Genomic DNA, 13,100 nt, shown 5'->3' with positions numbered 1-13,100 from the left:
GAGGCAAGCAACGCCAGTGACCGCTTCCTCTCGTGGGAGGATGGCTTGCCGCCGCGATTGCAAAAGTGTTTGCCTCCACGGGCCGGACACAGAAAGGAAACATAAATACGCGCTTAACACAGCTCGCGAGGCATTGGCACACGCATCGACGGGCTCGTAGCAGGAAAGAAGATACAGCAAGCGCGCCGACAGCCGATCACCTTCCCTCGAGGCACCGTTACGGCCGGCGCGTGTCCACCAGCCAGCTGACCACGACTCGCGGGCCTGCTCCATGGCCGCTGGCGGAAGCCACGGCACAGATGACCCTCAACTGTTTGCCCTGCTGTGTGCTGCGCCGGCGCTAACTTATCTTGTGAGAAAAAAGAAGAGCTCACTAACAGTTTTGCTTGTTTGTGTAAAGGAGGCGTCACTGAAAGCCAATGTGATCTAAAGCACTCCCAGATAGTGCACCCTTATCTTGAAGGTCGAGAAGGCAGATTAACAGTGCCCCACCAGGTTCAATCCCGCCTCCCTCTTATCTGTAGCGCGGATGAGTCATGAACGAGGACACCTGCTGCTGACTCATGGCTCTTATCGCTAGGGGCCGAGCACCAAGTCAAATGACTAATTTCATGTTTCGCCGGGCCCTTATAAGCGAGGTGAGGAAGTCCGAAAGTCCAAAACCAAGACGAAAAGTATTTCCCCGTATGAACAAAATGCTCAGCGAGGCCTGATTTGCCCGTAGCACGTGTTTCTTGAGCCGCAGGTGGTACCCGCAGAGAACCGGGCTACTCTCTTGAGTCATTGCGCCTTCTCCTCTAGAAATGACGGCAGGTTTCAGGTACTGAACCACGGAGCTGTTCGTGTTGCCAAGTAATAGGCCGATCGGTAAAGCCGAAACGTCGCTCCACGGACGCTTTGCGCAACAAAACTAATCGGAAGGCAGTCTAAAGGGCTTCGGCAGGGCACCGGAACAGACTCTGAACAGGACGGGATGAGTGGAAAACAGATTCAGTGAACCCTGTAGCGCAAAGAGTTTCTGCGAAAAGCAATCGACTTAATCAGCAGAAATGCCGTTTAAACCCACTCAAAACGCAAACACCGTCAGCCCTGAGTCATTGCACATCCATCAGCGCGGTTTGTCTCAGCGGCCGGTCAGCTGGCGTCGATAGGCGTGTAAATCAGAGCCCAACTCCAGATCCAAGGATGCGAGAAATGTCGTCAGAGATTTCAAAGCAATAAACTGCGCGATAGAGTCACCGCTTACCTTGCCGAGAAATCCAGTGATACCGGTGAGGAAGACGCTTCTGCCGGCGAAAAAGTCCGCGATTTCCGAGCTGCCTTCCATAGCCGTTGGCGTCGCCTTAGCCTTGATCCGGTGTGGCGTGCGGTCGCGTGGACGACTGGCCGACGAGTGCCCAAAGCCTGCCCGATGGCGCGCAGAAAAACTTTCAAATGTTCCACTGGGCGCTTATCCACCTCGCGCGACGCTTTCAACCGGGCGCGCACTTTCTCTTTCTTTTACAGTCTCACATGCACCCCCACACCCACTTCGGCACGTGACCTCGGGAGATCCAATCGCAAGGGAGAGTGAGACCCCACCGCCCTCCTCCCCTCCATGGCGAAACGTCGGCGCCGTTTCCGCACTCACCCGCTCCCCCTATTGCCCTCTCCCACCTATACCAGCTATCCCCCCTCCCTCAAAGCCAGGAGCCAGCATGCATAAATCCCTCTCCGAGAAACTCTGACGGTTTCCTATCCCATTCCCATCTCGAACAGCACCCTAGCGACCAACGATACACCTTCCCCCCTCCTTTGTCGCTTCGGGTGTCTTCAGAACCGCGGTGTATACAGAAGAAAAGCCTCTCACTGGATGCGCACGACCTTCAAAGAAAGAAACAAACAAGTAAATAAGCCGGGCTTAGATGGGGAAGAATGGAAAGAGAGGTCGGAAGACGCAGCTAACGACGCCGGCTCTAAAGTGCAACCGCCCCCCCCCCTCCCCCGGACTTAAGCCTTTCCTTCACCTGCACCACGTCTCAGCCCTCGCCCTCTTGAACCGGTGTGTGGCTGATTGTGGGGGGCTGCTGTCTCTCTCTTCATGCCTGCAGAGAGGCGAAGTGAGGTCTTTGTGTAGAGTCTGTTCACCGTTTATTTTTGTTTTTTCTCTCTTTTTGTAAACCAGACCCCCCCAACAGAAGCGCAAGATTTGCACGACTGACGGAGAGGCACGTCACTCAAGCGCTCTGTTTCTCGGGTAAGTACGTCAGAAGCGTCCTTGTGTAGTCTGCAATCCACATCATACGCAATCAACGCTCCGCGTTATCTATAATACGCAAAACTGATAAATTGAGGATAATCTTTATCGCACTCAATTTTCTCGATAGCAGTGACTTATTGTGTTTATTTCTCCAAGACGTCGCCAGAATGCGTTAAATTCTTGACCCGGTCACATTATCCGCTCTGCAAAGCGCTGTTAGTTCCTCGCTCCGGAAGGTCAGGATAAATATAGATTGTTTACAGTGAATAGGCCGTTTTGTGAAGAGGGAACGCTTTTATATTACGTCACGCGGAAATCGAGTCTCTTGCGCATTATCAGGCCTGCCTGCTGCGCTTTCAAGTGAGCCACGTTTTGAATAGAGCTAGAAAAAAAAGCACCTACAGTTATAGAGATTTTTATAGGGCATAGTCACTGCTTACAGTGACTGCAAAATAGACCACTACTGTATTCACCTCATTGCTAAAGATGCATGCGTGACGTAATCAACGGTCATAGTTGCATTCAATCGGCAGCGCGAGGCATCGGAATTTCTCGCTTGTTTGCAGAGCCTGCGAGAAGGTACAGCATATGCAGAGCCCATTGTAAAAAAGGTTACCAAGTTCCTATAACGATTCCTCTCAACTAAAACGCCGCGGTGGGTTAGTAGTTATGGTGCTCGGCTGCCGACCCGAAAGACGCGGGTTCGTTTCGGTACGCGGCGATGGTATTTCGAATGAGGTGATATTCTAGAGGCCCGTGAAAAAAGATTCCTCTACATTTGTCGATGTCCCACAATTCCCTTGGCAGCATTCACTCTGATTAGCTGAAACCTTGATCGGTGGCTTAGTAATGTCAGCGTAAGAGAGCGGATCACAGCAGCGATGTCCGTATTAACGCGCGAAATTTGTTCTCCGGTTCCACCGCGGCACTCTCGACCCGGGAATATTTTGCTGGCGATGTCGCACGTGCGCTGGGATTAGACCCCACAGCCGGGAGCCGGTCTCGGGTTCTAAATTGTATTCAGCGATACGCCGATAGAACGTTGTTCAAGGCCCAACTGGAGCACGCCTTTCTTCCGCTGTCGAAGGCTTTCGGGTAACAAGGGAAATAAAAAGCAAAGAAATGAATTCCGAGAGGCCCGATGCTGGGACATGTCCCTGCAGATTAGACAGATCGTCGCACCAAGGCCCAAGTTTCGCGCTCTTTTTCACAGCGCGCTCATGCATTATGTGTCCGAACGGGGGCGAAACTCGCTACCTTCTAAGCCTAAATGTATCGAACGAAAACGCCAAGCAGGAACAGTGACCATTGCTCAATAGATCTGGGATAAAAGTCTACCTCTTTTACACTTACCGTCTCCTAGCATACGTGCTTCGAATCTCAATACCAGAGAGACTGCGTAAAGAAAGCAATGCGTACACTCCTTGGCTTACGTGCACCTTACAGCACCGAAAACATGGAAGTAGCACCGACGACTTCCTCCCGGAGAGAGTCAATGGATCCGGAAAAATAAGCGCCAGTCAAATGCTGCTGAAGTTCAGTTTCTCACACAAATCAGTCCACAGCGCATTAAGTAATGACTAAATCGATCTGCCCATACAATGCACAAAATATATCGACTCACTCTGAATGAAGGCGTTCGTGGTAGTAATTCTTCGAATGGAGGCGATGAGTAAGAAGCAAGGCGCGCACGCTAAGGCCAAAGAAGTCGCGGGTAGCCAGTGTTCGAAACTGGGCCGTGCGATAAATATGAGAGGATGGTCCCACGTTTCATATCATATCATGTCTGATGTGATACTCGTATCGTATCGTCACATCATGCCATACCTGATATGGAATGACACACTTGGGACACTTCGTGTCTGTGGAGCCGTACGGTTCTTCGCTGCAGCTTCTCCTCATCGGTTCTTACTGTGAGGCATAACGGAGTATGCAAACTGCATACTCCGTTATGCAGCACGCCATAAAAATATGCTTTTTCTCCGACTCCGCGTCAATGAAAACCATAGATTGTATGTTACCACATGTTAGCTTCATTCAAACTGTCTTTGATCTCGTTTCCTCTATAATCTGTTCTTGAAGAACATTGAATGGCTCTTACCCTTTCATCCTACTTCGCTTCACCCCGGGGTAAACTTACCTTACATTTTTTTTTAAATTTCAATTATTAACGCTCTCCTGCAAATAGCCTCAAAACCAATGAAGTTGAACCGTGACCTGGTCGGTATGATTAAAGGTATGGCTCCCACACCTTTTTTAGGACAGCGGTACACATGCGGTAAACACTTGCTTCAAGCGTCGACAACCGGCCAACGGCGCACTACCGTATTTTTTGCGTGCTGAATACTACCAAAGTATCAAACAAACCATTTTGCGTGTTTTTTACGTTGGCTATATTTGGCCTCCTTGGTGATATGCGTATCTTTACAAGTGAGGATATGCAGTTCACTCAGTTTACCGGAAAATATAAATTTTCAAGCTTTTCGGCTTTTGCGTTCAGGCAACTGCCTCGTTATACTTATTGAATAAATTTTCAGTTCTAATGATTGACTCTGTCAAGCAGGCACTGAGGCAGCCGTACGTAACGTCACATAAAAACATAAGAACAGACAGCGGGCAAGATTAATTATTACTGACCGGAAGTTAGAACAGTAACAACGACGTTGACAAAACAGATAAAGAGTCCACACTCTTAACAAATACTTACCAATAGCAGGGTTCGAAATTTAGCTATTGTGCACATTTGAAGGCAAAGCCATAGTCTAACAGCACCTCTTGCTGGGCGAGTTGGTGTAACATTGTGTAACAAAAGTAAAAAGAGCGCTAATTTTTACATAAACCACACAGAAAGACCAGACAGGACGGGCGCCCGGCCTGTCTGGTCTTTCTGTGTGGTTTGTGTAAAAATAAGCGCTGTTTTTACTTTTGTTACACAAAGCCATAGTCCTTCAAGGAATATTGCCATGCTAAACGCACTGCCTGGCAAGTTGCTGAAATTTCTCTTCAGTGCACCTATCTCCAGCGCTTCAATCATTCCACAGCGACTCCTGCCAGCTTAGGGCTTAACACGATATTATATCAGCATTTCTTCAAAGGTGTAAAGCTTAACCGCTTATCGCAAAAGAAACAGCTAAGGGAACTTAGGCTTAACTTGATATTCTGATAACTTGATAACTTTTTTTTCTTCAGCTAAATGCAGTATATTTCACCAATCTCGTTTGGTGAATAAGAGCTGTGAGGGCCCCTGCATAACAAAGCCACAACTTGCTACTGCCACTAAACAACATTTCATCAGATAAAGTGTACTGGCTGTCGACAGATAGATCATATCTGCCCTCTCCGAATATCTGCATATACTTTTTTTTTAGTTGCTTACATAGTAGTAATACTCGAGCAACTTGACCCACTTAAGAAGGACGCACTGCGAATGAGCTCTAAAGGATAGAAGGTGCATCGACCTTCGTGTTCTTTTGTGGTACTTTACGTTTTTCATCAAGACGAACCGACTCGGCCTAATGAAATATCTGCTCCATGAGCGGTATCGCTAACACGTACGTGTCGCCAGTTTAGATAGTCGCAGTACCTACTGGCGCGGATTTGCAGGGAGTGCAAGCACTCTTACCAGCGAGGCTTTCGATACAGATTGTTGAACATGATATACAGATAACGTCCCCGTAAACCTCTATACTGACGTCGGCATTGCAACAACAAAAAAGTAAAAAAAATATTTTTACCGCCAAAGCTGTGCCTGGTTTCTAAGGCATGCTTTAGAACACCCCCCCCCCCCCCCCCCCCCCCCGTTTAATTCCGACCGCTTTATAGTGTGCAATAAGCTAAGGTGAAGAAGCAGTACATAAAAGCAGTACATCATAAAAGCAGTACATCAGTGAATATGACGGCGCGGTTCAGGTGTCCAACGATATATGAGACAGGTACTGCGCCATTTCCTTTCCCCAAAAAACCAATTATTATAATGAATATGCAGAACGAGGTCCCAGAGCACGAACGCTGCATGGGGACATGTAATCGGTAATTTTGAGCAACACATTGAATTATAAAACAGAACAATAGAAGCAGTTTACTGCTTCTGTTGTTGAAAAAATAACAATAAGTATATAATTAGAAACAAATGAAAGCAACACGAGAACAATGGGTGTAGGAAAAAACGTGCCCGGAAGAAATGTCCTCGGAAAAAGGTCCCCTGAGGAAGCCCTCAATAGGAAAGAAAGTCCCCGAATGAAAAAAAATATCCACAGAAAGAATTCTTCGGGAACCCGTTTGAGAACAAATTGCCATCTTTATTGCACTGTTCCTTGGCTTTGAGAATAGATGTAAGCATGAAGTATTTTGCAGTACCAGATCACGCTATGGTCATGTAATGTAGGTCATGTCAAGAAAAGCCACGCTGCGAAGCACTTCCACCGATGACTTCCCTGAAGGGCCCAAGGATTCAGGGCACTCCTTTTCCGCGCCGCCATAATTTTTTTTTTATGCAGGCGCCACGGTGCATGGATGAATGGGTTGGTGGGTTGTGGTGGTTTGAATGTACGGGTGGGGTTATACTTACAGTGACCTGTCGCAAATGCACCGCCTGAGTTACTGATTGAAATGATTGCAGCCAGCTCTACCCGTTTCATAAAGCCAGCGTCCTCTTAAAAAGTTCAAGAGTGATTGTGACGCTGATCACCGGTTGATTATGATGACAGCCACGATGACACGATGACAGCCATTATGTCTGCCACAGCACCAGCGGGGGGATGAACGCCCGGAATCTGTTCGTTGTTAAGTTACCTCCATGCCAATGGGCGGAATCGCTGCAGCGTACAATGTTGCATGATTGTTGGTGCTGTGTCCGCCATCAAGAGTGGCCGAAGGGACACTCCACATCACGCACAGGGATAGGTGAGAGGTGTTCGCCGGTAAGTTACCGTGCTTTAGCTCTGTTACCCGCCTGTTGGTACCAGAAACACATCATGTATCAAGCACTCCTGTATTTCTCCGGCAGCTTCAGGCATTAGTCTCTTGGGATTACGTCTAGCACAGCACCAGCGGGACAAGTATTCAGTTTAGAGCGCATTGCATGCCTGTACTACACGTAACGCAAGGCAAGCTGAGCACCAGGCCAGGTGAAAGCTTGCGCCCTTTACGAAATCGATGGGTACCCGGCGGCACTGGCTATCGAACCCACCACCTCCCGCATGCGAGGCGGATGCTCAATCCACAGGGGGCTATGGGTCGTTTAGTGGCCCCCGTTTGGGGGCACTTTTTCCTTCTTCGGAAATGGGGACGTTTTTTTCCGGGCATGTTTTTTCCGGGGGCACTTTTTCTGGAGAGAGTTTATCCGGGAACGTTTTTTCCGGGGACGTTTTTTCCGGAAACCGAGGACAAGTGCATGCAGTCTTTGCCATAAGTAACCAAGCGATGGGGTTTGTTCATTAACCTTGCAGCAAGGCACTTGTGTTACCCCTTAAGCTTTAAATCTGTGTAAGGCAAGGAGAACCCGTGTCCTCAGCTTTCGATACCTTTCGGTCATCAGGGGTGCCCACTCCACTACTCCACAATACAGCTGACAAGTTAAACCCGTTGCATGGTTGCTTTTGGCAAATACTGTTATTTTCGGTACATCACTTGCATGCGTCTCTAAGCCGCATCATATACAATAAACGGAAGAAGAATACTCGTATACAAGTCGATTCGCTTTATAAGACGCTCTGACAAAAATCTTTTTAAAAATATAGGGACAGTAATGCTGTTATATACGCTGGAAAATGCGGCCCTATTACCGCAGCAGAAAACTGCAGCCTGTGTATCTTGCATGTAAATATAATAAATTCAGTATGCAAGCCACGTGCAACTATTATCCTCGAAGAGTGGCTAAATTTGGCCGTGAATAGCATCACTTTAGAAATATTAACCGCAACATTTGCAATGGCGCAAGCCTAATGAGGCTCAATGAAAGGCGTTAGCCCGCAAAGCAAGGACTCTTCCGTTTGAGCCGAATGAGCCTTCCTGCCGTAATTTTCGCCGGAGGGCAGATAAACCATTGATACTTTGGGCGCGTCTCAGTATGACGTCACGCGCCGATTTTCGCTACTTTCGTCATGTACCAAGACACTTGCTGCCCGAGGTTGCGTAATTAGGCGTATTGGAACGCTAGCATTGATAACGGTTGCCCAGGAACAAGTGATGATTCCAGGAGCTTCCCACATGAAGGATCTTTGGATAAACATAGTGATATAAACTAGGTAACCGGCAGCGATTTCACACACGGAAAAAAGAAGGTGATACTACAGCTGCCCTTTTGATCATTACTTATGCTTTGACACCTTTTACTAAGCGCCATCGGTAGGCAATCTTGTAATCTACGCGTCGAGATCTTTTTTTTTTTCACATACACTGTGCTATTACTGTCATAATTTTTCTGATCACAAACTACGCTGTCTGATAAGACAGTCGAATACCGGACATTGCGGACAGCTGAGGTGCATAATTAATTCTCGGAGCGTTATTACTTCCGCCAGCGGTGCTCCTGGCCACCCACCATGTCCAGGAACAGTGCCAGCTGAAACATTTGCGACTGGAGGGGTGGCGGTTATCGTAATCTTTGCACGTCACGGTGATGACGAGAACCATAGATGGGAGCGACTGATTCTCCGACGTCACAACGGCCGCCATTTTGTTTCCTGTTGAGCACTGCGAAAGGCTGCCTGTGTGTCTAAACAACGCCACCTAGACACAAAGGCCTTTCCACTCCTGTGACGTCACCGCACCTTGGAAGGTTCACAACGCCATGTCATGAATTTAGCCAACAGCACTCAAGAACCAAGGGCCGCGAGGAGTGAAGGAGTGGTTCATCATCATCATCGTCGTCGCCGTCATCATCATCATCATCATCGTCATCATCATCATCAGCCTGACCACACCCACTGCAGGGCAAAGGCCTCTCCAATGTCTCTCTAATTAAACCTGTCCTTTGCCAGCTGCGCCCACCCTATGCCTGCAAACTTCCTAATCTCATTTGCCCACCTAACCTTCTGCCGCCCCCTGCTACGCTTGCCTTCTCTTGGAATCCACTCCGTTACCTTAAGGCCCAGAGGTTATCTTGCATTCGCAGTACATGCCCTGCCCAAGCTCATTTCTTCCTCTTGATTTCGACTAGGATGTCATTAACACGCGTTTGTTCCCTCACCCACTCTGCCCGCTTCCGGTCTCTTAACGTTACACCTTACATTTTCCTTTCCGTGGCTCGCTTTGCTGTCCTTACCTTAAGCTGAACCCTTTTCGTTAGCCTCTACGTTTCTGGCCCGTAGGTGAGGACCAGTAATATTCAGCTGTTGTACACTTTTCTCTTGAGGGATATTAGTAACCTGTTATTCAAGATCTGAGAGAACCTGCCATATGCGCTCCACCCCATTCTTATCCTTGTAGTTATTTCCCTCTCATGATCCGGATCAGCTGTCACTACCTGCCCTCAGTAGATGTATTCCTTTACAAATTCCAGGCTCACACTGCCAATTGTGAAGTATACTGTTCCCTTGCTAGACTGTTGAACATTACTTTGGTTTTCTGCATGTTAATTTTAGACCCACCGTACTACTCTGTCTGTCTAACTCACTGATCATGATTTGCAGTTCATCTCCTGAGTGACTCAGCAAGGCAATGCCATCAGCAAATCGCAGATTAGTTAGGTATTCTCCATTAACTCTTATCCCCAACTGTTCCCAATTCAGGCCTCGGAATACCTCCTGTAAACATGCAGTGAATAGCATTAGCGAGATCGTGTCTCCTTGCCTGACGCCCTTCCTTTTTGGAATTTTATTGTTGACTTTATGGATGACTACGGTAGCTGTAAAGTTCTTATATATTTCTTCCAGTATTTTGACATAAGGCTCATCTACACTGAGGTTTCCTCTGAGTTGAATGCTTTCTCATAATCAATGAAGGCTATACACAGGGGTTGGTTATATTCTGCGCATTTCTATATCATCTGATTGATAGTGTGATTATGATCTATTATAGAATATCCTTTACGAAAGCCTGCCTGATCATTTGGTTGACTAAAGTCTAAGGTTGGCCTGACTCTATTAGCGATTACCTTAGTAAATACCTTGTAGGCAACGGACAGTAAGCTGATCAGTCTAATTTTTCAAGCCCTTGGCGTCTCCTTTCGTATGAATTAATATTATATTTGCGTTCTTCCAAGCTTCTGGTACGGTCGAGGTCATAAGGCATTGCGTATACAGGGTGGCTAGTTTTTCTAGCAGAATCTCCCCTCCGTCTTTCTACAGATCTGCTTTTACCTGATCCTCACCAGCTGTTTTTCCTCTTTGCAATGCTCCTAAGGCGTTCTTTATTTCCTCTTTCGTTACGGGCGGGATGACAGATTGATGTGTGCTACTGTATTCATCATTAACGTTCGGATCACATTGGCTACTGTATAGATTTGTGTAGAACTCTTCGGCTACATTAACTATCTTATCCATATCGCTAATGACATTGCCCTCCTTGTCTCTTAACGCATAGATCTGGTTTTTACCTGAGCCTAGTTTCCTCTTCACCGCTTTTATGCTACCTCCGTTCTTTACAGCGTGCTCGATTCTCTCCATATTAAACTTCCTTATGTCGGCTACACCTTGCGCTTATTTATTAACTTCGATAGGTCTACTATTTTTATTCTGTCTTTAGGGTTAGACGCCCTCATGCTTTGACGTTTCTTAATCAGATCTTTCGTCTCCTGAGATAGCTTGCCGGTATCCTGTCGAACCGTACTACCGCCTACTTCTGCTGCGCACTCCGTAATGATAGCTGTCAGATTATCGTTCATTGTATCAACATTAAGATCGTCTTTCTCAGTTAAAGCCGAATATCTGTTCTGCAGGGATAGCCTGAATTCCTCTATTTTCCCTTTTACCACTGGCTCGTTAATGGACTTCCTCATCAATAGCTTTTTCCGTTCCCTCTCCAAGTCTAAGCTAATTCGAGACCTTACCATTCTGTGGTCGCTACAACGCACCTTTCCGAGGACCTCCACATCCTACACGATACCAGGGTGAGCACATAATATGAAGTCAATTTAATTTTTAGTCTCACCATTAGGGCTCTTCCAGGTCCACTTCCTGTTCTCTGGTTTGGAAAAGAAAGCATTCATGATGCATAAATTATTTCTATCTGCAAACTTTAGTAATAGCTCTCCCCTGTTATTCCTAGAACCTATCGCCAGCCTGCTTCTTGCCCATTTTCGCATTGAAGTCGCCCATCAGTACAGTGTACTGTGTTTTTACTTTGTTCATTGCCGATTCCACGTCTTCATAGAAGCTTTCAACAGTCTGGTCATCATGACTAGATGTAGGCGCGTAGGGCTGCACCACTTTCAGCTTGTATTTCTTATTAAGCCTAATTACGATAGCTGCCAACCTTTCGTTGATACTATAGAACTCCTATACGTTGCCAGCTATATCCTGATTAATGAGGAATCCCACACATAGTTCTCGTCTATCCGCTAATGCACGACGGCACAGTATGTGTCCGTCCTTTAGTACTGTATACGCCTCACCTGTCCTCCTAACTTCACTAAGCCCTATGACATCCTATTTAATGCCCGCTAGTTCCTCGAGCAGCACTGCTAGGCTAGCCTCACTAGATAAGGTTCTAGCGTTAAACGTTGCCAGGTTCAGATTCCAATGACGGCCTGTCCGGAGCCAGAAATTCTGAGCACCCTCCTCTGCGTCACAGGTCTGACCGCCGCCTTGGTCAGTTGCTTCGCAGCCGCTGGGGATTGTGGGCCGAGGGTTAATTGGTTTGTTCATGGAAGGTTTGTTCATGGAGGATGGATAACCACTCCTTCATGGAAGGTATGGTTATCGGCTCGCAAACTATAGTCGGAAACAACTTAAGAATGGAGCGGCTTTTCCCAGTCAAAGCACCCCCTTTTAGCCAATGACGTCGGTCGGTTTTCATGACTCTGCTAGCGTGACAATGCAGGGAGTGGCAGATTAAAAGGGATAATCCGCTCCCTGCACTGTAGTGCTGCATTGTCGGCTGTGTGATATACTCACATGTACGCAACGTAATGCGGAAGAGAGGCACAAGTATATGGTGTGCAGGGCATAACGTCTCAAAGCTCCACGTGGGTTATGCATGAGAAACGATGTAGCGGAGGTCTCCGGATTAACCACCTGGAGTTATGTAAAGGGCAACTGAAGAGGTTTTAGAATTCGACGAGTTTAAAGGGATCAAATTTGTGAAACTGGCAGGCAAAGCATGCCAAGTAATCGCCGAATAAAGGCTTCTCTGCAGTGCGCAACGACGGGCAGAGACCGCCCTGATGACGTCACGTACTGCAGCGCTATGATCAAGGAAGAAAATAAACTTCATCAAAGGTGAAGCCCACGAAGCGTTGTTTGACAGCATCGGACGAAGCACGGCAGAATGTGGGCGAAGGCAGCGCTCATCTGAAATTTCAGGAGCAGTGACGCCATCACGAATTCATCCGCATTTCTCCGAAGCAGTGAGTAGAAGCCTCAACATCGCTGCAGGTTTAATCGGTGATTACATAACCATTTTAAGTACTAGCGCAAAACCACTTGGCATGCTTTACCTAGAAGCTTTATACATTCCAATTCTTGAGTAACCTCGAATTCTCAAAAACCCATTTTAGCTTCCCTTTAACGTGCACTCGCATCGCTAATCAGGCGGTAATTTTTGCATTTCGTTTGCATCAAAATGCATCCGCCTCGTTAGGGATCCAAGTTCGCGACCATTTGCTCAACAGCCACGCAATAACCTCTGTATAGAAGAAATAACAGCCGTCTTCTTAGCTCGAATGATGGTCAGTACAAAGCACATAGCGTCCGGTTTTCCT

General features: G+C 47.2%; 1 protein-coding gene across 2 annotated transcripts in view; it reads right to left on the bottom strand.

Annotated features, from left to right (window-relative positions):
- LOC144128886 (putative fatty acyl-CoA reductase CG5065) overlaps window positions 1–1,474 on the bottom strand; it is a 30,963-nt gene extending 29,489 nt beyond the window's left edge. Inside the window, exon 1 of one of the 2 annotated variants that reach the window (XM_077662660.1) lies at window positions 1,247–1,474. In XM_077662660.1, the coding sequence (XP_077518786.1) occupies window positions 1,247–1,327 (81 nt within the window). In that variant the 5' untranslated portion in view covers window positions 1,328–1,474. The remainder of the gene's footprint in view (window positions 1–1,246) is intronic. The other variant, XM_077662661.1, reaches the window with a different exon arrangement.
- Between the last annotated feature and the right edge of the window lie 11,626 nt (window positions 1,475–13,100).

The sequence above is a fragment of the Amblyomma americanum genome, chromosome 4 (genome assembly GCF_052857255.1).
Source record: "Amblyomma americanum isolate KBUSLIRL-KWMA chromosome 4, ASM5285725v1, whole genome shotgun sequence".
Lineage (NCBI taxonomy): Eukaryota > Metazoa > Arthropoda > Arachnida > Ixodida > Ixodidae > Amblyomma > Amblyomma americanum.
Note: the sequence above shows the minus strand (reverse complement) of the source record. Positions and strands in the feature narration are given on the sequence as shown.